General features: G+C 31.9%; 1 protein-coding gene across 1 annotated transcript in view; it reads right to left on the bottom strand.

Moving 5' to 3' along the window:
• The window catches only part of LOC113401177 (corticotropin-releasing factor-binding protein), a 37,251-nt gene that overhangs the window by 7,050 nt on the left and 3,515 nt on the right, over nucleotides 1–26,686 (bottom strand). The window contains exons 2-5 of the mRNA XM_026640988.2: nucleotides 9,829–9,928; nucleotides 8,620–8,780; nucleotides 6,239–6,434; nucleotides 1,313–1,491 (exon numbers count right to left, since the gene is read on the bottom strand). Of these exons, the coding sequence (XP_026496773.1) occupies nucleotides 1,313–1,491; nucleotides 6,239–6,434; nucleotides 8,620–8,780; nucleotides 9,829–9,928 (636 nt within the window). The remainder of the gene's footprint in view (nucleotides 1–1,312; nucleotides 1,492–6,238; nucleotides 6,435–8,619; nucleotides 8,781–9,828; nucleotides 9,929–26,686) is intronic.

Below are 26,686 nucleotides of genomic sequence, written 5' to 3'. Positions count from 1 at the left end.
TACGGACAGAAATTCCTTTCATTAATTTTATTATAACGTTAATAAGCTATTTATTACTGCGTTCGTTTTGTATATTATACAATAAATTACATAATCCTTTGTCATGATTTATATCATAAAAGAACATTCTAAACTTATCGATCATTGTTGAGAAACTGTGTGTCGAGAAGTGTTCGAAAAACACGCACGAACTATACAAATATTTGTATAGTTCGTATTCGTATTTTATAAGCAGATATCGAATTTTGAACCAAAAATAGAAAATAGAATAACATTAAGAAAATATTATAAGCCAACCACAGTATTGTATTGTGTTACTTAATAAAGTTAAGTAATGATAATAAATATTATGATGGTTTTCGGGATTCTGAAGCGAAATTCGCATTTTCGTAATCTAATTTCGTCGAACCGCTTATTATATTGAAATTTTGTAAGTCAATGTTTAGATAGAGGTGCTTCTTCAGTGCAAAGTTAGGATACTTTTTATTCTATTAAAATGAAATTATTATTTCACAAATTAAAATAAGGAATCGAACTGTTTTTGTAATATTATTAAATTCAAATTAATTTAGTATTGAATAATAAAATTATTTTATTTACGTATTGATACAGGCACAAGAGACATAACACTAAGTTCCCAAGGTGGCATTGGCGATGTAAGGAATGGTTAAATCAATTCAAATCAATTTTATTCAAGTAAACTTCACAGTGAAGCGTTTTTGCACGTTAACATTTCTTAAAGCTTCCATGTCTATGGGCGGTGGCACCGTTGATCGTCAGAAGGCCTATCAGCTCGTACATCTACGTATTTTATAAAATTAAAATATAAAGAGGTTGTATATGTACAAGAAATTTTATATTATTTTATTTCACTTGATAAAATACGTACCCTCGGGCATAAAATTATTCGGTAATGGAAATTCAGCCCGCACTTTAAAAATTCAAAAGCTCTTTTCCTTTGACTGCCATAGGTATTTAAGTAATTAAATATTTTATAGATACGATCTATTTTAATAATAAAAAAATAAAACTTAACATTAGTATTTAAAATATGATAACTAACTTAATGCAGACGATAAAAAAAAGTTTATTATAAAATGTATTATTCATAGTTCTGATTTATTGGTTTGTTGAGTGTCAGTAAATTATTATAATATTTGGTTATTTATTGTCTCAAGCCAATAGAAATATAATTATAAGAGATGTGTTATAATCTTGGATTTTTTAATTCTAAATTCAAATAATAAAAGGAAACATGAAAAATGATTTCAAATGATTTATCATATTTATGGAATTCTTTAAGAATACTTACATGAGAAATGGTCCCTGTTTCAACATCCAGAAGAGTTCCCCTTTTAATAGACTGACCCACGTTGAGGTCCAGAACACGGACGCTGGCTGGAGATACGGCGATCATTGAGCAGTTCCCAGTTTCTCCATGATTACGCAACGTGTACACTCCTTCTGTCCCGAACAGCATCTGATTGCACGCTAATAAAATACGTTTTATTTTAAAAAGAACATATGTCATACAAATTTGTACTACACGCATAATTAAAAACAAACTTTGGAGTAGTTATTTAACGAGATTTATTAAATAAAAAGCCACCTCAGGCTTCTCTGGCTGGAAGAGAATCAAACCGAAACTCACTAACTATTCTCTTATAAAAATCAATCAACTGTTAATAAACAAATAAATTATTTCAATTTAATATATTATTCCTGATTAGACAGATTGAATGAAGTTTTAGAAGCCCTATGTAGTTGGTACCTATTGTGTGTATTAAGGTTGAGGTTTTTTCTTAAAATCTGTGCCGATTGTAGTCCAAAAGTTGGATTAAAGTTCAAATGGAATTTAATTATCAGTCACTAATTATGTATGACAAAAACCTATTACAAACTTACTCCATTAATATATTGCAGATACGTCCTTTTATAAAGATTATGATAACGATGTTTTTACTTTGTCAGATTTTAATATATTATATATTTGTTTTGATTATAACATTTTTTTTTAATATAAACCGACCTATTGTATAAATTTATTCAAAATCAAAATATTCTTAGTTCAAGTAGACTCATAAAAGCACTTTTGAATCGTTATATTATAGTGTTGAATTAAATGTGTAGCAACCACCGGTTCAGAAAGTAGATTCTACCGAGAAGAATAGCCAAGAATCTCAGTGGTTAATCTTTTCCACCATTTTTATTACAGAGTATGTCAATAAAAATCTATGTATATCCTACCTAGAAATCAACAAATACTAACTCCACGCCTTTTTTATCGTTTATATAATCTTGTATATTATTGTAAAAAGAGGAAACACACAAGTGATTTATTTTTTATTTAGATTGATGTGCCTAGAAATGTTAAACATCCTAGCAATATTAGAGATCTGTGGTTTAAAAAAGTCAGTGTGGTCAATAAAACCAGTCAAGCCTTGTTCAAACAATCGAGCCATACTTGTAAAGTTTATTTGCATGAAGATTCTATAGACACAAGAATAAAATGACCGCATTTTCTATATATTCCTATAATAAAGAGTTCGATAGTACACGCTCTTAAAGTAAATAAATTCAACTCTTCGTGCACCGTAAATTATGTTATTTATTGGAGATTGTTACGTCATAAATATAAGTATTATACAACGATACTCGTTTTCTTCAGAAAGCTCTGAGACCCCTTTTGGGAGGGATTCGGATTACGTGGGATTCCCAACCACTTAAACCACTTTAATGGCCGTCTTCAGTACGGTTCGGGGAGGCTACGAGATTATGTCAACGTAACGCATCCATAACCCTCCTCGTGTTGTGGTCCAGTTGTGGCGAGGCAAAGCTCGGACTTTTACTCACCGTCAATTAAAATGATTCGTTACTTAAATACTTAAACTTTATGATTTAAACAATATATGTATAGAAGTGTGAAAATAATAAAGTAACTCGGCGGTGAAGGAAAACATCGTGACGAAACCTGCATGTGTCTAATTTCAACGAAATTTTGCCACATGTGTATTCCACCAACCCGCATTGGAGCAGCGTGGTGGAATATGCTCCATACATTCTCCTCAACGGGAGAGGAGGCCTTAGCCCAGCAGTGGGAAATTTACAGGCTGATTATGTTTTTATGTTTTTAATAAAGTAACAAGATTATCTTTATTGAAATCGTAACACCGTCATTAATTTTAATATGACTGACGATTGACGTCTATTATTCATTATTAAGATTTTTATGAAAAAATATTTTAGAAAACAAAATTGAGGTGAACGGTTCGTTCCTTTAATTTTCGTATTGAATTTTAAATTGCTTTTAGATGCGATCGTTTACACATTTTCTTCAATATTTATCGTTGCACTATTGTATTTTCTTCTTCTTTTATAAATAATAATATTACAAAAGTAAAAGTAACTCTGTCTGTCTCTCTGTCTATCCGTCTGTAACGCTTTCACGGCCAAACCTATGAACTAAATATGATGAAACTTTAGATGAAGCAGCTTAAACTCTAAGGGAGTATATAGGTTCCTTTTTTATACTCCAAATACAGTTGACATGACTAAAACGTGAGCGAAATCGCGGTCGATAACTAGTAGATTTATATAAATAAATCCATTTTAAATTCGAGTATTCATTTTCCGTTTCCATTGCTTCCAATTCTATTTGTGCATTGAGCTACGAAACGTTAAAATAAATTCGTGGTAGAATTTAGAGTGAAATTTGCTCGGTTTATTGAAAGTTTCATTTGATAAAAAAAAAAAAAAACTATTGCAATCTCGATTTGGCTTAAGTGAAATATATTTTAGTTGTATTTACAATTGTTTTCATTTGTTTGTTTTATTTTTATTTTCGTCGATATAGTTTAATATCTTAGAGTTGAATAAACTTCGATAGAATCCCGATCCAAATATTTATTTATTCATTTTTTCAAGGAAAAATATTTAATACTATCTATTCTGCTAGAGGTGCAAAATGTTTAAGCTGAATTGTGTATAAATATATTTAATTTTATAAGGATTTTATATATGCGTGAAATATATGGGCCACCTGATGGTAAGTGGTCTCCACGACCCATAGAAAATGGCGTTATAAGAAATAACTATTCCTTACATCGCGAATGCTCCAGTAACCTTAGAAACTAAGATGTCTACCATTATTCAGAAAGGAACACAACAATATTGAGTACTCCTGTTTGGCGGTAGAATATCTGATTAGTGGGTGGTACTTACCCAGAAGGGCTTACAAAAAGTTTACGTAATAATTATACCATTGGTTGCAGAGCGCATAGACTATGCAAATTCTAAGGGTTCTTTATCGGTAGTACTTTGTCTACTACAGTATAGTATTATTCACTTACAAAGGCGCGCCCCTCCACGTTAAATTGTCGCCGTGCATTACTATGTGAGACCGATTGCTACAAGAGTAAAGACAATAAAAAATATATTTTATAAGTATTCGCAATAATTAAACTATAACTTATTAAAATACATACATGAAAGTATTACATTTTCATACTTAAATTGTGTTATTATTTTCATTTTATTCCACATAGATAAGGGGAATGAAATGAACATCCTTTTAAAATAATGGCTCGCGACTATTATTCGAGTGTGATAAAATTACTTTTCTAATATTTATATAATAAGTGTTAATCTAGCAAACGTGCTAAATGATAACTGTTGCCTTAAATAGATCGTTTACCAGCGATAAGACCGTTTGTACGAAATTTTGTTTAATTATGTTCGCGTTGATTCTAATGTACAATAAAATCTCTATATAAATAATTCTTGTTTACAGGTGTATATCACTGAACTCCTCCTTAACAGCTGCAGCGATTCGGAAGATTTTTTGTGTGTTTTTGAGTGGTTATATGGATGGTATGGGTTGGACTCAGTAGGTTACAGAGTAATTGGGTACCAGATTTTTTTTCTATAAAATATTATAATTATTATATAATTAAAATTCTTATTTCAGCCGAACTAAAAACTATATCACTACATATCATCAAATAATATATTTCCGTCACAACCGTCGGTTTGTCTGTAAAAGCGATAAAATCAAAAACTTCAAAGAAAACATTAGGATTTTTATATATAGCGTTAGTCACCATTGGACGGAATGATTCATGAGGGAAGTGTTTAATTTATTGGGTTATGCGTAAATTTGCTGAAATATGACGCTGTTGAAAATGTCGAAAAAAAAAAACATGCTCTATCACTTTGACCTCGCGGAGAGCGGAGTGCGCCGCGTAAACCAGTTATAATATTATGTATTACGACAGAATATTTTCATATAAACCCTTATTCTACCTACGTTCAACGTTACTGGACGGGCAGCTAGTTAAGTATATTTGCATTTCATATAAGTATAAATATTCAAGTGCAGACTTAATTACAGTTAAAGGAACCTAATTAAAAAAAAGCAATACACTGGCTGACTTGTGACGCAATGTAACGAATATAAAGGCAAGCGGGCGTCGAACAGCCTGCATAATGAATACTTTTAGCTACCTTTGTGCCTGGGCTGGATTATACAACAGGGAAACAGTAATATATGATGGGATAAAAAGTCGTTAGAAAGCTAAATAAACTCTTAAAATAATCAATCAAATTGAATATTATGATTATGAGTCAAAATTAGAAAGCAGTGTTTAGGAAACTAATTGATATAAGAGATCGCAACATTTTTCCTAAAACATATAATAATAAATATATTTTTTTCATATTAAAACGTAATTAAACATTTTAAAATAATAAAATTATGTATATTTCATTAACTCATGGTTTTGCGTTAAAAAACCATAACGAATAATGATTATTACATAACATAAAAACATACAGACATTTACACTGCGAACCAGGAACACTTTTATATATATTTAATTCATTTCATTACAAGTTACATGACAATAATAAGTGTTTATAACATCAAACTCAAGTTTCAAGATTATTTAATCTTTAGATTTTATTTATCCTACTGAAATATTCCTACGAATATTATTAAATATTCAAAATTATATTTTTTAAAGATATGAGTATAAATTTGGAGTAGCTGAATAGTGCCGCTTATGTATATTCGCCGTTTAGGTAAGTATTTACAATTAGGGATTAAAACCATTTAATACATAAAATGTATTATGAAATTCTGAGACATAACTAACAACAAATAGTCAGACTAATCACAATATATTTCAATAAGTAGTGAAGTACTTATACTTCTATAAAACAAAACGTATAGACAACTTACGTCTTGCATTTCTCAAATGTCGTATCGTTATCGCAAATCCTTTTCCACGAGCCGGTACCCTATACTGGACTAGCGCTGCGTTCTGTCGGGACACTAGCTTGCGTTGTGGTCGAGTGTCGCACGACTCTACAACCCTGTCGTCGTCCCAGGAATCCGCTGGCCAGACCTGCCCGTTCAACTCCCAGCCATCGATCCACTACAAATAGAAGTAATTAATTAAAATGACATATGACAAGTGCGTGCATTAACATGGATGCACTCTCTATCTCAATCTCATACTCCAATATTACGATAATTTGAAATGATCGGAGGGAGTGGCTTGGGAGTGTAACCAACTACCTAATTTCAGATCGCTGCTTGGAATTTCTAGATAAGGTAGCCCGAATAATGTGTCTGAACCAAGAAATCGAACCCAAAACATAGAAATTGACTACCTTATAAACTAAACAATTAAATTGATTCGTTTTATCACAAGACAAACATATGCGATTTTATTTTATTGAAGTGAAACTTCTGATTGATGACAATCAAGTTAACAAGTTAGAAGTTGAATTATTGTCATCCCAAATTCATTTTACTATTAAATTGTAAACACATTTTTTATTTTATGTCTTTAATTCATGAAGTACTAACTTCTTAGAATACAATTAAAAAGTTTTATAACATCACGTAATCAAGTTATAAACTGCAATCTTGTTAGGTATTAAGTAACAATCCCATTTTCTACCCGCGCAATAGAAAATTGACTATTTTCTCGCAGTATAACTTTAACACTTTATTTATTATATTTGCATTAAAATTATGGATGATGATTTATTACAGTGATTATATATTGCTCACTACCTCCATGGTATTGTGGCTGTTTAAAAGGATGCAGATCTCGAATATTGGGTTCAAATCATGGATAGCGCCAATGAAAATGTTTTAATAGCAGCCCTGTTTCTGGACCTTGCCAGTCTCTAAACTCTTGTAATTCGGAATATATGTAAATTTGTCGAGAGCCGAGATGTCCCAGGGGTTAGAACGCGTGCATCTCAACCGATGATTGCGGGTTCAAACCCAGGCAAGCACTAATTAATTTTCATGTGCGTAATTTGTTTTTATAATTCATCTCGTGCTCAGCGGTAAAGGGAAACATCGTAAGGAAACCTGCATGTGTCTAATTTCAATGAAATTCTGCCACATGTTTAGCCACCAATCCGCATTGGAACAGTGTGGAAATTTACAGGCTGTTAATATAAAAAAAAATTGTAAAGCTGTTAATTCCGCGACTGAACTCACTATGAGAGTGCACTAGTTGGTGAGTCTTAGTTGAGAACGGAAGTTGTAACCGAAATTGTTTAAAAGGATATTATCACAGAAATAAACGAAATCCATGCTTACAATATTCCTTATCGTATTTTGATAAACAAGAAGTTATACGTAACGTCTCTTAAAAAGTTACGTACGTTAGTCAAAAATAGTCTGAATTTTTTTATTTCATGTAGAAGCGTATAAATCACAATTATATTTTTTAATTGCCTGATTTTAATTCATTCGATCTCACAGTGTGCAATCGTCTTAAATAAGAAGTAAATTATTCCAAGTAAAAATTTACTTTTTACTTGTTATATACGTGAAATTAACATTTATTTTACTAAAACTTCCGACTATGTGACTTGGATTATAGGTCGCGTATAAAACACTCTTCATCGAACTGTTACACAGGGTGAGATGAAAAATTTTTCAACAAAGTTGCAACACATGGCTTGCATTTAAATTTTTTGTCAGCCAATGCATGCTGCGGAGTTACGCCAGCTTTCCAATTAAAAGAAAAGTTGTTTGAAAGCGACTTTATTGCGAAAATTCATTGAAGCGTAATACTTATTACAATTTTTTTATGGAGAAAATGAGCTCTAAAATGTAGCTGAAAAAAATCGAATTAATATGAAGTCAATTTATTGGGATTTTGTTCACAAATCAATCTCTTAACTTTGGGAACATGTACAGCCGAGCATGAGATGTATTAATAATTATTACAAAAATATATAAAAATCTTGTCCTGATTCGAACCCGCTATTTTCGGTTAAGCATTATTTTTCTAGCCACTGACTCTCGGCTTTTGATTGAAATAATAACACTGCCATTGCAATAACTTTACCACAGATGTAAAAGGCATTATGAACACAAAAAATAAAATACTATTTAACGAAGATGATTTAAGATTTATGACCGTAACGAATTAATCAACCATATATGCTTTCTCTACCAATTCTACATTTATTAATAATATATATTACGTTAGATGCAATTAGACCGCGAATTAAGTATATAATAATAATTATTAAACATTTTTATCTAGTGCTTTCAAATAAATATTAATAGTATAATTGGTAACTTACCGCGACTAAGCCGCCATTGTCGCACGGCACATCTAGATAGTTGAATATGACCTGGATCCGCTTATCTGGCTCCGCTATCATGTAGATACCACATACTGTCGGCTCGTCAGACGGCGACTTAAAGAATAGCTCCCCTTCTTCGGACGTTACCAGGAAACAGTCTATTTTAAAATAGTATATAAAAATAGTAATCGGATAAAATAATTTTACTTTGAAACAATTTATACATATTTTGATTTTTAAATATTATGTAGTACGTAATAAATAATTGCATCTTGTAAATGGGACGATGTTGTGAGTATAATTTTTAAGATAAAGTATATATATTTACATATCCAACTTGTATTTAACTAACAAAGTTAGTTATGTAAAAAAATATAGTAAGTCAATTTCAAACTGTAATATATAAGCCTTACTATAAGTTCCTTGATTTTAATACTTAAAAGAAGTATTTATAAAACAATTATTACTCCTCTTATTATTTATGAATCATAACATGATGCATTACATAAAAAGAGGATGAGAATTGAGAACTTGATATAAAGTCACAAGTGGACAATCGTAGACAGCGAGGGGGGAAGTTATTTACCCTATTTTGGGCATTAAGTAAGGGTGTTGAATATGAGAATTGATAGATGAAAAAGGAAAGAAAGGTAAAAACAGAGATGAATAGATTGTGTGAAAGATTAAATGCATGCAAAATACAAAGGCATGTCTCGGATGACCGGAACGAATGGAGGTCGAAGACAAACTGCGACCCCAGGTGAGCTGGGACAACGTTAATGATGAGAATTTATTTATTTTTTAATATTATAACATTTTAATGTTTTTACTTAAACAATGATTGTACGATATTTAAATATATTATAATTTTAATAATTCAGTAGTTTCAACTTTTTTATATAATACAAACTATACCTATATATGTATTTTTTTAAAAGAACAATCTAATCTTCAATGTATGTTGTAGTTTTTTACATAACTTGATATATAAATGACTAAAAAAAACTATGTGCTGTTGTTGGCCTAATTATAATTATTTTTAAATTTAAAATGACATTTGTGGACTTTTATAGTTTTTAATCCAATCAATTACTGAAATCATTTTAAATAAAAAATCTAGAATCGAGAATATTTAATGTGTATTTATAATCATTAAATAGCTATTATTCATAAATAATATTAAAATTTATATATATTTAAACATACCTTCGATGGGATCAATGATGCGATGTGTGGGTATCGGATAACGTCGCACTCTGGAAAACCAAGATGGCGCATGTCCTGGACTCCGTAGCCCTCTCCATGTCTTTAAAAAAGTTAGTTTACATTAAAAACTATAAACATTAATATTCATAATTATATAAATATGAATATAAGAAACATTTTCGAAGACGTTTATTTCGGATATTTAAACTACATGTACATACATACATAATAATTGCAAAATATAATCATTTTGCAATTATTATGTATTTAATTTGATTAGATACGTATTAAAAATCAAATTATATTGAATAATGATCAAATCAAAATATGATAATAAATACAGAATTACTAATTATCAGATATCTATAGATAGATAGATATATTACACTCTTGTCTTGTACACCATATACATAAAAGAAAATGAGAAGTGTTTATTATAATAGATCATAATAAACACATTTGTATAATGAAGCCGCCTTATAGCTTAATAGCGACTGCTTCCAAACAACATTAGGTTTAGAAACTTACAACGAAAGACACGGACAGATCAATAAAATGTATATAATGTTCATCTTAAATTTAATATTTCATTATCATTCATATTCATTCATTCAATTGGGAACAAAAGACCAAAATCAATCCGGCAACGTTATCACGCCTGACAATTATTGTCGAGTAATATTTTTAAATATCTGACTTTATTATTTTCGCATGCAAAAGGTAATAACTCAAAAGAATTATCTGTCGTAACATACGTGGCTTCGCCACAGCTATAATTGCATTTACTTTTAATTCGATCTGAAATTTGAAAATGGAATATTGAGTTCATTCTCGATACTTAAGAGCATAGTTTGTCAGCGTGGGAATTTATTTTAGAACACACACATAGGTACTTTCCAATAATACACTTGCATTGTGCAGTGTATCGTACGCACCCCCTAGACAATTAGTTGCTTGTTTTCGTTGCAACGAATAAATTAAATTTTCATTGCGCGTTCATAACGTTGGATTTATAAAAATACATTTATTTATGAGTAATGTATTAGCTATAAGGATGTCACTCGCAAACACAATTATAAATTATTTGTTAGCATAGGGTGCGGTCAGAGTGCATTAAGATGCCTCATACATTATAATTTTTATTGATTCTACTGCTCTCCTCTAACTAAATAATTATTTTCTGGATATTTTAAGGTTGGTAGGTATAACGAATTAGGGCGTTAAGACACATTAAATAATCACTTACTTAAATTTTATAAATAAAAATAATGGAGGTAAATATTAATCAGTTTTTTTTTAATTAACTAAAGACAAAAATCTTCTTGGTTAAACAAGTCAATTAAAATTATTTTATATTACACAAAAATCAGGGGGGCGGCCCGCTGACGGTATCTGGTCATGAAAGGTACTAACTAAGTATAGCATCAGTACAAAATGGAATGTATATCAACCGTTTTTGCTTAGCACTATGCACTATTTTAAATAAGCATTTAAATAATTAGGAATTAAGCAGACGAACTAAACGACATGAGTTTGGGTATGAGTTGGCGTTTGTTTTAAATTTCGTATTAAGAGAAAAAAATAAGCTGGATAGTGCAAAAATTACATTACATTCAGGTTCATTCGGGTATTCACTATGTTCATCCTTATAATTTTGTACTTTTAATTCGACATTAGGGGAAAATAGTTACCCTTCGTACACTTTTCAGATTTTATTTTTTTACGATGTGATTAATTGTCGTATTTACCTAGTTTATGTGCTTAAGTGTAACAAATATATTATAGTTTGTTACAAAAAAGTCCAAAATTCTTATGACAAAAGGTTAAAGGGTTATAGGCTTTTTTCTACAGAAAATAATTGTACGAATGTACCCCACGTATTGGTATGGTAGGGGTACGTTCGTACAGTAAATGCGGTAAATTCGTACGCCATGGGGTAGATTCATACAGGGTAATTAAAAAGCCAATTAAAATCGTTCAATTTTTATTAATTATTACAAAAATATTTATTTATCAAAGAACTAACTTAATAATATGTGACTTGACCAATAGTCGATAAATCTTGAAAGTAAAAATTAACAATTGCATCCCACGACACTCGCGCCCCACCCTTATGCTAACTTGTCTATGTGTGCGTAGACGATTCGCGAAATTATAAGACTCGGCTCGAAATAAAAACTGACGTGCTCCCACCTTGAGATCTGGGGAGGGACTGAAAATTTATTGACAGCGATGTCGAATAATAAGTCAAAACCGTCAAATGATTTTCTCCATACTAAAAAGTATGGACGACGAATGCCAAAAAGTAAGCAATATTTAAATAAAAAATACTATAATATTATGTGATATAATAGAAATTTAACACGGTGAACTTATTATTTACACTTTTGTGTCCCCATTTAACCAAAAATACATGTATAAACTAGCAGCTAAATAGCTTAAAAAACGTTAATAGAAAAGGTCGATTTCAGTGTTTGGAGTGATGTTGACGATGAATTTACTGAGTTATTTATACAAATTTTATAAATATCATGCGGTGAAACTTGAGATCTATCTATTAAGATACTGAATGTTTTTTTTCATCCATAATCAATGCTCCAGTTTTAAGATATTTCGAAAACAGTAAGCGCTATTTAGGCGTTCCGCAAGGACTGTCCTCTTAAATGTAATTAAGCTCAAAAAAGTGTTAATAACATGACGTCACCTTTAATAATTATGATGCATAGAATTACATATATTTGCAAAAAAGATGCATGCAAAATGAGCATGTCGAATTTTACATGCTCATTTTGCAATGCAGCTCAGCTACATCCTCAACGACAATTTTGCTCTTACTTCTGCACAGTTAACTCAAAAACGTGGCTTGTGTTATGTTGCTAAGGATTCAGACTGCACGTTTTCTATTTTATACAATGTTCTGCACTGAGGAAAATAGAACAAGCTTACTCGTTTATTACCAACTTAATAACAAATGCAGAAGAAAAATAAGTCGTTACGTGTATCGGGACCATTTGATAACGTCTATGTTCTAATTTTAAATTAGTAATATATCATTGGTTGATATTGGGTCTATGTATCTTGGGATCTCTCTTGCCTCCTTAATGTATATACTTGGCATGTTTAAGTGTAAAAGGTCATATCCTATCTGTGGAATCTTTGAGCATTGTCTAATGATGGGCCCTTGAAGGGCCCTTCCACGAATACCTCTCAACACGTCCGCTAGAAGATTATAAATGATATCTATACATTGTCGAGTCATCAGTTATTATCGACCGATGGATTTAGTTTTATTTATTTGTCGATTCTTAAAATTAGATACGAGTTTATAGTATTTTGTATAATTTGAACATGAATTATACATGAAAGGAGTTAAAATAATCATAGATCTTTGATTCGGTTAGTAGGGTCGCACTAGTATTGAGATAATCGTTTTGTGAATTCTGCTAATATATTGTGACTGTTTGGATATTTGTTAATAAGTCATAACAAAACGGCTGGATAGATTTAGATGAAATTTTAAATACAGATAGCTTACATTCTGACTTAACAGATAGGATAACATAATCCAAAATAAAACCTGCAGCGAGTATGGTCAACTCACACGCAAAAAAAAGGGCGCAGACGGCAGCTATATAATAATTTCCATATTTGCGTTTTTCAAAGATTAAGTCCATGTTTTTATGGCAATGGTGGAAAGGTAATGGGGGTCATCTGATGGTAAATGACTAGCACCGGATGCCCATGGGCATCTGCTACACTGGAAGGCTTACAGGTGCGTCTTCCTTCTTGAAGGTTGCAAAGTTGGTAACAGAGAGTAGTGCGAGTAGAAAATGTAAAGACGATATACTTATTATACTTCCAAATACGTAAATTAAATTAAACAACGCTGTGCAAACACGCTAATGCAGTGTCGCAAAGCCACGCAAAAGTCTCATTCAAACTGACATTAATGCAATTTTTTAGACTTTCCAGTCTGTGTCAGAAGCAAGTATCCTTTATGAAAAACCTACAAAATATGTTTCTATCTAAGTAACTTTCAACGTTAGGGTACAATAATTGTACGTGAAAGGCATATGAAGAGGATTCAGGAAATCCACTTTTATGGGTCCTTTCGAGAGGCAACATACATATATTATTATTCATATGAATATTTCTTGTTATCTATATTAATTCACTGGCTTTGTTTTTTAAACATATTTATATTTATGTGTTTTTTTTTATTTATAGTATGATATGTCTTATTTGTTTTTTTGCTGGTTAGTTAGTTGTCCGCCATCGCCACAAAACAGTTTCGATGGATAAGGTTGAAATGACCATTACCTTTAGTCGGCTCTCACAACATCCCTATGAGTCGTTGTTGTTTGAGCCGGCTAGAGGTAGCTAAAGACTAAAAGAAACTTTAGAACGGATTGGCCTATTTTACTCTGACCAAATCTACGTATTAAAAAAATCGTATTCGTATTTCAAATAAAATCAAAACCTCGTTATATCCCATTTATACTAAAAAGATTCCTAATTCGAAATATAGAACCCATTTTATTCAATTACCAAGAACCCAGTTCTTCAATCAAGCTAGGTACTTTGATTGCGTAGGCTTTCGTAATCAAACATACAGCACGTGAAATACGTTTGAGAAAATTTAAATGTATTACTTATTGCAAACGATGAATATTTCAAAGACTGATATTAAACATTTGATATTAAACAGTATTCGAACTTTGAAGTTAGAAATTAACTTACATCTATTTTTGTAACGATACGTATTCGTGTAATTAAAATTATTCAATGTTTAACAGAAAGTGATGACCTGGCATACCTACTAAACAATATTTTCAGTGTCATTTTTGACGTTATAAGTTAATCAGTCCGTACATCTTCAACGCACCACACAAAATGTGGGAACAAAGTGATTATGTTCCTTGTTACATTGGCTCACTCACCCTTCAATCCAGAATACAACAATACAAAGTATTGCCGCTAAGCGGTAGAACATAATATGATCAGTGGATCGGAGCTTGCACAAAGCCCTACCACCAAGTGTATGAGAGAATTTTTCAATAAAATTTTGTATGTAAGTTTCTCATTTTGAAGTGATGAGGAAATATGGATAACGCTATTTATCTTCTGTTTAAAATAAAATGTATTTAGCGTTTCAATAAATCCTTAAATAAGTGTTTTAATATATATATTCCGTGAAATTTTGTAGTTGATTAATTACTCCATTACTGAGGAAAACTGGATTCTGTATACTTCCGATAGCTTATACTATCGGGTACATGGACTAGCATACAGTATATTTAAGAAAAATAAGCACTTCAATAAAATGTACAGATTAAATGTACGAATTTAGTAGCGCGACAGATCACCAAATTGAGTAGAACCGTTGAGACCCAAACATTTATTATTTATTACAAGCAATTAATTAAAAAGATGTTTACATAATTAACACGTCACATATAAAATGCACAAAGACTCCACAAGAAACGGGTTTGTTAAGTAACGTAATACTTTTTTAAATACGTTATGTAATTAGTTAAAATACGAATAAACTTAATTTTGTTACTAGGATACAAAATTCCGAACATGTATTTCAAACATACTCACTTATTGTTACTGTTGAAATTATTTTTTACTTTTTTTATTTATTTTATACTGATGGTTTTGGCAGAGCCTCTGCAACAGGCCACATATTTTAATAATTACTGGAAGGTCTCATTCCATATTTTATCCCAATTCTAAATACTTCACACAATACTTGGTGATATACACAAGATAAAGTTGTCTTTTATGGTATATTTTTTATCCTCTTTAATTATTCTTTCACCGACTCATTAGGTATTCTGCCGCTAAACAGCAAAACTTTGAATTGGTATGTTCCGGTTTGGAGGGTAAACCAGTGTAACTACAGGTACAAGGGAGATAACATCATAGTTTCCAAGGTTGGTGGCGCATAATCGATGTAAGGAATGGTTAATATTTCTCGCAGCGCTAATATTAATGGGCGGTGGTGACAAACACCACCACAAACCGCCAGGTGGCCTATTTGCCCGTCCACCTACTACTTTAAAACAAGGGGCTATAAACAAACTATGATTATTAAAAATTCTGCGTCAATCACATTTCTATTTCCTTGTTAGTCTTTGGTAGCTAATTTTTCCGTAACAGTTAAAGATACGCTCGTCATATGTATATGTTACTGTAAAAGCTCGAACTACGGTAAATCTTAAGATTTTCCAGTAAAACCTAAGATTTACCGATTTTGAATGGCAAATGTCCATAAAACTTTGGGATTCGAACTTTTACCATCATTCACTTGAAAAATCTTATGATTTACATGTTAGGTTAGGTTGGAATGGGGTACATGCCAGTAACCTCCTCGTTGTGTACCCTGGGCAAAGAAGCCGGCTTGAGCTTGCTCGTCGGCCACGGCTAAGACTGGCGGAAGGGATGCCGTGGGGCTGCTCTTGGTACGTCCCTGATCGGCGTCAGGGCAGACCATGTGAGTGGCCTCGTTGGCTAGGAGGGAGTGGGAGGGCTCGCTACTCGAGCCTCCCAGGTGTTTTACACTGGCGGCCAGCGGCGGAGCCTACCATCTTATCCGCCGCAGGGCGTCAGCTTCGTTGACGCCCAGCCTCCAGTAGCGGACTCGGGGGAGTTCGCGACATTCCTACGTGGAGGATGAGGGGGAAGGCGCGCACTAGGCGCGCACTAGGCGCGCTCTCCATGAATATTCAGCCGCCTTACGGCGGCTGCCGCTGGTGGGGGCGATCCCGTAGCCTCACCACTCGGCGGCATGGTGGAAACCCGAGGATGGTTTTAGTGGGTAGGACAAGGCATTAGAATTAGCATGCCCTGGCACGGGGCATTAGATCCCGGTTGAGTCCCACATACCCGTCCCGGTTCCCCGACCGGGAGGCATGCGTAAATGTATTTCCTCCTCGTAAAACAAAAAAAAAAATGGTTAGGTTGGAATGGTAAAAGTCCGAAAAAGTCGTTCCTTTATAATAAATACTTACATTTACCAACTAATGTCGGTAAATCTTAGGTTTTACTGGAAAATCTTAAGATTTACCTTAGTTCGAGCTTTTACAGTAACATATATATTGATAGTATTCATTCAATTCCTGGTACAAATATTGAATATGAATAACTTTATAACAGAAATTCTTTGAAATACAACTGTACAATAGATAACGGGACACTACACGATTATAATTCTCAAAATGTATATCATTCAAATATTCCTCGTGTAACATATAATTGATAATTTAAATGAGGGTTGTATTTCTTTGTTGAAATATAAAACGTTTTTTTTTTATTAGCATATATTGCGTTCTTTTTTTGAAACAAAAAGAGTATCTGTAGTATTTGAATCTGTGATTTGAATTAAATTATTTACAATATAACGACTTTTACTGGTAACAAACAGTTAATCGACTAGGTGAATTGTTTTGTTCATTGTTACAATCCCTAAGTTTCGCATCGCATGTATAAATTAATATATACCTAACTTTTAACCTAACATAGAGATTTCATTTATTTTTGTTTGACTTTTTTTTCTGCCTGGTATTTATTAATCTCGTCTATTGCCAGGGTTTGCCTTTCGACTAAGCCTACTCCACTTTGCATGGTCTTTAGCGTCGTCTCGTGAGTCCATTGGCTCTCATCTCCTGTTTCACGACATCCAGCCATCGCTTCCTTGGGCGCCCGGGGAGGCCTAGTTCCAGGTAAAAACATATCAAAGCACTTTCCCCCGACATAGTCTAGGTCATTCAACTAATTGACATTTAATTTTTTTACCGTGGTACTGGCGACCATACAATCTTCCATAATATCCTATAGATTGGACTTGTTATTTTTCATAGATATCCTTACCTTTTTTCATAAAATAATATACAAATTAAAGATAAATTTGCTATATAAACAAGACAAAACTTGATACTTTAGTTAAAAAAACTGAGACACACACTACGATTAAAACGCAGGAGTTAGTCAGCAAATCGTTTCTTTACTTTACTTTAAATATATTTAGTAGTTATTTTAACATAATATATATTTTAAATATTATTGAGCAATAAATAATGTACTGCAACTCAATTATATAATAAAAAAAATCAAAATGGAAACAATTTAAATGTAATAAAACTTGTCCTGTCAACGCATCCATGTTACTGTCGTCGGCATGAGACAAACGCAAATTAAATTAAAGAAGCGTGTCGGGTTATGACCGTTTTTTAAAATTCATTTTATAATTAAATCAATGCGTTACGGCCAGTGAACCATTAATAAAATTATTTTAAACAATAACTAAAAACACCGCAATTTAAATTAAAAACCTATAAATACTGTAGCGACTAAATTTAATAGCCGTAACGTAATCGACATCAACTTCAAGAGATTTATCAAGTGTGATATTTATGCAAGTTATGATATATCGAATACATTTCTTAGTTCTACGCTTTCAATACTTAATTAATATCTTAACGATAATATACACTGATTCGTATCTTGCTAGCTTTCCACTAAACCCAACATCCTGATTAATATTATAAATACGAATGTAAGTTAGTTCCTTACAATTTTTCCTCTTGACTCTTAACTGAACCGATACCAAATAGGATACATTATCTCTTATACATTTTCCTAAAACTTATACAAATTTATCTTCCACATCATTTTCAAACAACATTAACATGACAAAGCAAATGTTTAAGCGCGCAACCCGCCTTCAAGTCCTCTATAAATAAAGCAGTTCCATATTTCAAAGTAAAAACTTCCTTAATAAAAAAAGTATATACAGGGTGCAGCAGAGCCACTCGGTGTTTAATTAATATCCTCTAGACAAATGACTGCCGTTATAGATACTCAAGGGAGGTAATTTTGCTACATGATTAGTGATGTAGAACATGATATCGTACATCCATGCGAGTCACTAACTGCTCAAATTATTGTGATATTTTGGGACGATTTTTATCCTTTAAATTAAATTTGTAATATTTTTACACAAAAGTTATTTGCTCTTTATATTGCATAATATTGAACAGCTATATTATCTTTATATAAATAGGCTAAGGCAAAACAGTTCAATGCCCTTTTCTCGTCTTTTTGTCAACCGTTAAAATTAATTGGTGATTTTTGCCGCTCGCGTTCCATATTGGAAAAAATGGCGCGCTGAAACAGTATTTTGACAATAAACACTTTTCAATTCATTTTACTATGAAAATAATTATGTAAGAAATTAAATTAGAGACAATTGGCTACAATATATTTCATCTACCTTTTTTGTAGAATCAATAGGTTTAGCGTACGAATGTCGTATACAATAAGATACATCTACCAACGCGTTTTCCGTATTAAGCAATTCATTCTTTCGTAAAAATTATCCTTACTAATGATATTAAAAATCATTGAAATAATTTAATTTATATTGACTCAATATAACTATATAAAGATTGAAACTTAAAGTTATTTGTGTTATTGTCTATGGAAGCGGGATTAAGAATCTTTCATTAAATTTAGAAAATATTTAATTGCTAGCTAAGAGATTTCAAAATGTTGATTAGCAAATGCTAATTCAAATGAATCTCTTACGAAAGACAAAATACACTTCAGTGTCATTATTGTACAGGATAAACATATACATATTAAGAGAGAAATTATTTTTATTTCATAAATCCAAAACAACATATATAATTTAAGTTAACATTCGTCAATTTAAATGCATGATAATACACACAACCGATCATTCATTTTATTGTATTTTATAAACAATCTAAATTGGTGAAGGTGAATAAGAATAAGTACTGAGTTGCTAGTCTTGCCGGTTCTTCTCAGTAGACTAAATTCTGATGCCTTAATTATTATATTTAATAATTAATAATGAGTGTAAGTCAACCATGCAAAAGTCATATTACGAGTCTAGTAAAATAAATAATATTTTGATTTTGATTCAGTGTTAATTTTAATGATAACACAATTTATTTTATAATTAGCTTGCTAATTATAGATTAAAATTGAATATACATAATATTAATTAATAATGTAAAATGAAAAATGTGTTAATCTTGCTTCTGATCCAGTCACTTTTATTTGGTGGTAGGGCTTTCTGCTAGCCCCTCTGTTAGGTAGGTAGGTCTGGTCGGTTAATGTCTACCCAGACTGGGTATATGTGGGTTGTCTCATTAGTCAGTTATTCTACTGCCAAACAACAGTACCCAGTATTGTTGTGTTCCGGTTAGAAGGGTGAATGAGTTGGTGTAACTACAGGTACAAGGGACACAACACATCTTACTTCCTAAGATTGGTGGCACATTGGCGATGTAAAGAATGGTTAATATTTCTTACAATGCCATTGTCTATGGGCGGTAGTAACCACTTACCATCAGGTAGCCCATTTGCTCGTCCAGCTACCTAAATAAAAAAACAACATGGGTTTTCCTTTGAATCAACTATTAAATTTTAAAGTTGGAATAGTCATATTTTTTTATTTTTTAATGTTTTATAATATACAGTTTTAACCTTTTTTAATACAATATATAAATACATATTGGAAGACATGTGCTTTATTATGTCTTATATTACAAATAATATATTGTATTTCTTATCAGATATTTATAGCAATTGTAGTAATATTAGTAGTTCTAGCAATGGATTGCTGAGTGGGTATGAAACCTCGACCTGAGTATTACTGTAATTTATTGCAATTCAGTGCCGGAATAAGATGGACAATTGTTCGATCTAACCAAATTCAAAATATTTATTGGGAAATGGGCTAAAGCAGGTAATCTTTACCACCCAAAGACATAATAACCATCCCTTACATCAAGCTTGGGATATAAGATGTTATGTGACTCTACCACGATAGTAAGCATTGATGTTTGTCGGTGATGCGTGGAAGCTACCCAGATTGGCTTATACAAAGCTCTACAACCAATTAATACAATCAACGCAAAGTCAAAATCTGTATTTAATATAAATAACCTTACACTTAGTAATCGGTTACTTAGTACAATGATATATTAATGGTTCAGATCCATTACTGACTGACTGACTAGAATAGATATCGATTCAGTTATCTAAATTCAATGTATTCTTAAAGAATAAGGCTTACATTACGTCAACGCCCTTAAACGTTTTAGTGATAAAAGTAGTGATTTTTGGAATGGACAAGGGCTAATATCATTTGGTATTACTGGCGTGTACATTTTTATACTGTGATAATGTATAACATTTATTTAAGCAAGATAATATTACTTATGATAGAGTATATACTAATATTATAAATAAAGTATCTCTGTCTGTTACTTCTTCAAACTTAAACCGTTGAACCAATTCAGATGAACTTGGGAAATATTCGAGGAAATAATTTGAGTCCCGGGAAAGGACATAGGCTACTTTATTTAATTCACTCCTCGAGAGATTAAATGAGGGGTGACGGTTTTGTGTGCCATAGGTAGTTTCATAAATTTCGTGCGGGTAAACCCGTGTGTAGAGTTAGTCATTGATAATACCGAATGAATTTATTTACTTTTTCTTACGTAAATTAATAAAAAGATAAAGTCAAGATCAGACGAATCTCTTTAAATGATAACTTAAGCCTCGACTTAGCGCATAAATTAAAAAATAAATAATACTTACTCAAATGAACGCTATGTTATTATATTTTTACTATATAAAAGTTTTCGAATAAAATTATACAATAGATAGTCTTTCAAATCTTTGCCATTTATTTATTTTATATTCAAACGTAATCACTTCCGACCTTTTACTTTTAAAAAAAAGCGTTTAATTCCCTCATAAGTGACAATTTCCTCTTAACCCTTATTATCAATAGCCACTTACTTTTCATGACATTTTTATCAGTTATCGCCCACCCTCTTAACAGGTCAGCCAATATAGTTTATTTTTATAAATATAATAATATTCTTTTATAAGGTAATCTTGAGTACGTTTGTGATAATATCAAGTTAATGAATATATTTTATATTTCAAAAGAAATAAATATGCTAGATTATTCAGGATATATATTAAATAGTCGTTCAATATTCCATGTAAACGAGATCATTGTTATTTGTTCGTGTTAAATAATCAAAAAGGAAAAATAGTAAAACATAATTACGATAAATTAATAAAAAGAATTAGTCAAAAGTTTAAATTTCTCTTGCTTTGAAATTCAACAAATACGATATCCAATATCTGAACTGTGTAAAAACTCTTTAATTAAATTTAAGCTTGATCACTTGGAAATTCATTTCTGAGCTCACTAAAGTTCGACTTTTAAAAAGTTTTGCTTTTTAATAATATTTAGATTTTATTTTAATTTATCTGAACAAACATCTACCGCATATTACAATGGTATATATTAATAATAATGTTGTCCTGACCGATTTTGACGTCGGTGACAAATCTCATGGGAGACTAGCCAACAACACAGGAAATATAGTGCACAAATACGCAAGCACAGGTGCACTTTCTATTCCCATACTCTCATAATCTGATCGGACGGCAAATCCAATACGATTGGAAATACTTCAGATAGACTTACCAAGATATAAGAATCTACACACTTTCAACTTCCAGACTTCGGACCGCTACTGAGAATTTTCGACTGAAAAACCCAATATTTTTTATTAACCCGACCTGAGGTTTGAACTCGGGATCTCGGAATCTGGTGCTTTATATATAATCACTGTACCAACGGGGCAGTCAAAATGGTATGTACGTTATGGCTTGATGAACAATATATAATATACATCGTGAGAAGTGGGTATTCATCTAAAATATTGCAATGAAAATTAAATTAAAACCATTTGGTACACGGATACATACTAAACTAATAATAAAACATGACGACCTCCGTGGTCAAGTAGTGTGTACACCGGTTTTCATGGCTACGCCACTCCGAGGTCCCGGGTTCGATTCCCGGCCGAGTCGATGTAGAAAGAGTTCATTAGTTTTATATGTTGTTTTGGGTCTGGGTGCATGTGGTACCGTCGTTACTTCTGATTTTCCATAATACAAGTGCTTTAGTTACTTACATTGGGATCAAAGTAATGTATGTGATGTTGTCCAATATTTATAAAAAAATAAAAAATAAAAATAAAACAAAATAACCGATAAAGTAATAAGTAACAGAAAATTCTTGTTCTGTCAACAAGAATTTTCTGTTACTTAATTTAGGTGATGAAATGGCTATATCACAAGCTGTCGTCGTAAATAGGTCTATTGGTTGCTGTCATGTCATACGACAATTATTGCTTAGGTCAAGATGATATTCTGATGGCAATTCGTAACGTTTTATAACGTTTTATTCTCGTTTTATTTCGATGTTGGTAAAGGCGAAATAATAATATTAGGTTTGTATATAAATGTGGGTATGCGTTACTCGTTTTGTGTATACATTTTTTATTTGTATAAAATATATATATGAAAACGTGAAACAAAAACCTTGTACCCCTTTTATGAAAATCAAGCGGACGGAGGGTGTATGAAATTTCTTAAAGTTTATAGGGAAAAGCAGATAGCTAATATTTAAAAAAATGTGTTTAAGAAATACATTAAATTAGTAAAAAATTACACACACTGGCATACATTTAAGACACAAATTCAAACATATATCAATTTAACATATCAAAATAAAAATAAATAAACAAAGACAACACACAATATGTCAAAATTAAAAATCTATGGCGCTTATTTTGAATTTTTTTGTGTATGTTTTTATTAAAGTGACAGGATATAGTTTTCTTTAATAAATCATAATACAAGGAATTTCAATATTTACGTATTTATTCGTGATAAAAAGTGTCTCAGTGACCCTGTAGTTGTAGTAAGCCGTGACGTCACTTATATTACGTAAAAAAGATAATATTAGTTTGGAAGAGTATGTTGTTGCTTACGTTTAACGATAAATAACATTGTTACGAGAATTCAAACAACGAATTAACTATTGTTAAGTGTGTATATAATGTAAATAGTCTGTAAATATCTCACAACTGGGCAAATATATCCTATCTTTTAGACTTTATTTGAACCTGACGCCCATTTTGCTTAAATTGTTTCCATTCATGATTCAACGTCAACAACACAGTGTGACGACTTGAACCCACAACATAAGAATTAGATTGACGTGTTATAGTGACTGAGCCATTTTGTCTTTATAAATGTGTTTATGAAATAAGTTATGAGGTGGTAAAAAAATCTACAATCAGACCCGGTCCTGACACAAGCTTTACGATTATTTAGTAATTCCTCGAAACCTTGCAACGATGGTTGCAACAACTGATTAATCAGCAGAAACTTAAAAGTATTTTTTCTTTGCATATCTGATAGTCTTCAACATTTTTCTTAGTTTAGCTAGATAGCTAGATAATAATTATCTCTAAGTCCTACTAAGCCCTTTGAGGTTTACTAAAGACGATCCTTTTTTTGAATCGACTTTCCTTAGTCGCTTATCGGCTTTCCTCGTTTGTTTGCTTTTATTTTCTATACAGTATGAAAGGAAATTACAAAAAATATTTGAAATACGTTTATAAAAATGTATGTCATTAATTTAAAGTGAAGGAATTCAATCAACGACTTGACTTAACTAACTAAAGAATACCTCAAGTACTTACAAGAACTATTGGAAGTACGTAAAAAATATATTTAAAGTTTTCCTTACAGAACTTTTTATTCCAGGAACAGACGGCTCGTTAGTTTTTGAAGACTGTCCTTTAATTTAAACCAATTTCAAAACAGGAAATGTCTTATTTTGTTGTTTGTACTATTACGAGTACTTTTGAATCGTTATTTTTTAGAATATTAACATATAACATAATCAGCCTGTAAATTTCCAACTGCTGGGCTAAGGCCTGCTCTCCCCTTGAGGAGAAGATATGAAGCATATTCCACCACGCTGCTCCAATGCGGGTTGGTGGAATACACATGTGGCAGAATTTCGTTGAAATTAGACACATGCAGGTTTCCTCACGATGTTTTCCTTCACCGCCGAGCACGAGATGAATTATAAACAAATTAAGCACATGTAAATTCAGTGGTGCCTGCCTGGGTTTGAACCCGAAATCATCGGTTAAGATGCACGCGTTCTAACCACTGGGCCATCTCGGCTCTCTTTACGTTTAATAATTAGAATATTATTAAACGTAAAGTATTCGGAACCACTTGTACCAAGAAGAACCAGCAAGAAACTCATTAGTAACTCTTTTGAAATATTTGATATTCAAAGCTACATATGTCAGTTAAATATAATAAAATTTATACTGCCTGAAAGCCAACAAAAACGAAAACAGCCTAGACGATTTGATTTAATTACGACTTAGCTTCTTCGCGGTAGAAAATACATTAAAGTCCTTTCCAACTTGTATTGTAAAACGACAATTTTATAAATCTTACATTTAATATAAACCTACTACACATTATTTTTTTCATATATATATTTAAAAAAGTGTTATTAGTAATGTACAAGTAATATATTATTTTGAAACGCGAAAAGCTCACAAACTGATTATCGCGGTGGTTTTAAATTACTTGACCACGAGACAGAAGGCAAAATCGCAACGGACCTGACCAAAATAGGCGATACATGTTGCCATTGGAAGATTTGTCGAAGATAGCATATTTATCGTTTCTGTTTTATCCTTTTCAGACCGGGTTAACCCACAGAGAAACTTAGGCAAATCCTGAATCGCATTTAATGGAGACCTAATCAGCTATTCATGTTACTTTTTTGGATCGAATAAAAGTGGACCCGAATCAATTTCAGTACAGATATCCGAAGATAGAATATAAATCAGGGGAGATGAGATAAGATAAGATAGAATATAATCAGAGAGAAAGTTCAAGTTGTCAGCTCAAGACAACTTGGAATTTCAAAAATCGAACGCATTAAAATAACCTTCATATGGGAAGTAAATTTTTTTTTTATCGTTTCTTCTTTCTCACTGATGATAATGGAATTCCGTCAAAATGGTCTATCCCATATACATTTATATGTTTCATGTGCTTAATTTGTGTTTATAATTCATCTCGTGCTCGGCGGTGAAGGAAAACATCGTGAGGAAACCTGCATGTGTCTAATTTCAACGAAATTCTGCCGCATGTGTATTCCACCAACCCGCATTGGAGCAGCGTGGTGGAATATGCTCCAAACCTTCTCCTCAAAGGGAGAGGAGTCCTTAGCCCAGCAGTGGGATACTTTACAGGCTGCTAATGTGATCTATTGCATCAGATAAAGATAATTAGGGATTGGTGTGTGCACTAGTGTTTACACATACCATTGAGGACTGTAACATCTAACTAATTGGCTTTTCTTCGCTGGTATTGACCGCCAATGCAATGGACACATCTTAATTTGTGCAAATAATGAGAACTACTTAGTCCACGCTAACAAAAAAAAAAATAAACGTTTTAAACACATAGAGCTGACCTGACATCACCACTTGGAGCTGAACAACCTGTATGGTCATGAAAAGAGTTGTAAAGGAACTAGCAAAAGCGTTGTCAACAGTGTCTTAGAGTCTTATAAAATTTATTATTTGCCGTGTTTACATAACACTCTACATCAAGCCCAATCTTTAAAAGCATTAATGCAATCTAAACGATCTATATAACAATGATTTTATACTCGTACATCAATATAAAACAATACAATGTATTGTATTGTGTATTGTATTATAGTACCCAATAACTCTTGTTATTTATGGGTTGGCTGATATTTGACTGGTCGAAACAATGGTTATTTATAACGAGGTTCATACGATTCGATACGTAAATAACTGTAAATATAACGGTCGTAGGGATCAATTTTTCCACAAACACTTGTAGTTATTTAATATAGTAGGGCCTTATATCTATTACT

The sequence above is a fragment of the Vanessa tameamea genome, chromosome 7 (assembly GCF_037043105.1).
Source record: "Vanessa tameamea isolate UH-Manoa-2023 chromosome 7, ilVanTame1 primary haplotype, whole genome shotgun sequence".
Lineage (NCBI taxonomy): Eukaryota > Metazoa > Arthropoda > Insecta > Lepidoptera > Nymphalidae > Vanessa > Vanessa tameamea.
The sequence above is the reverse complement of the archived record's forward strand: the minus strand, read 5'-3'. Positions and strand labels throughout refer to the sequence as shown.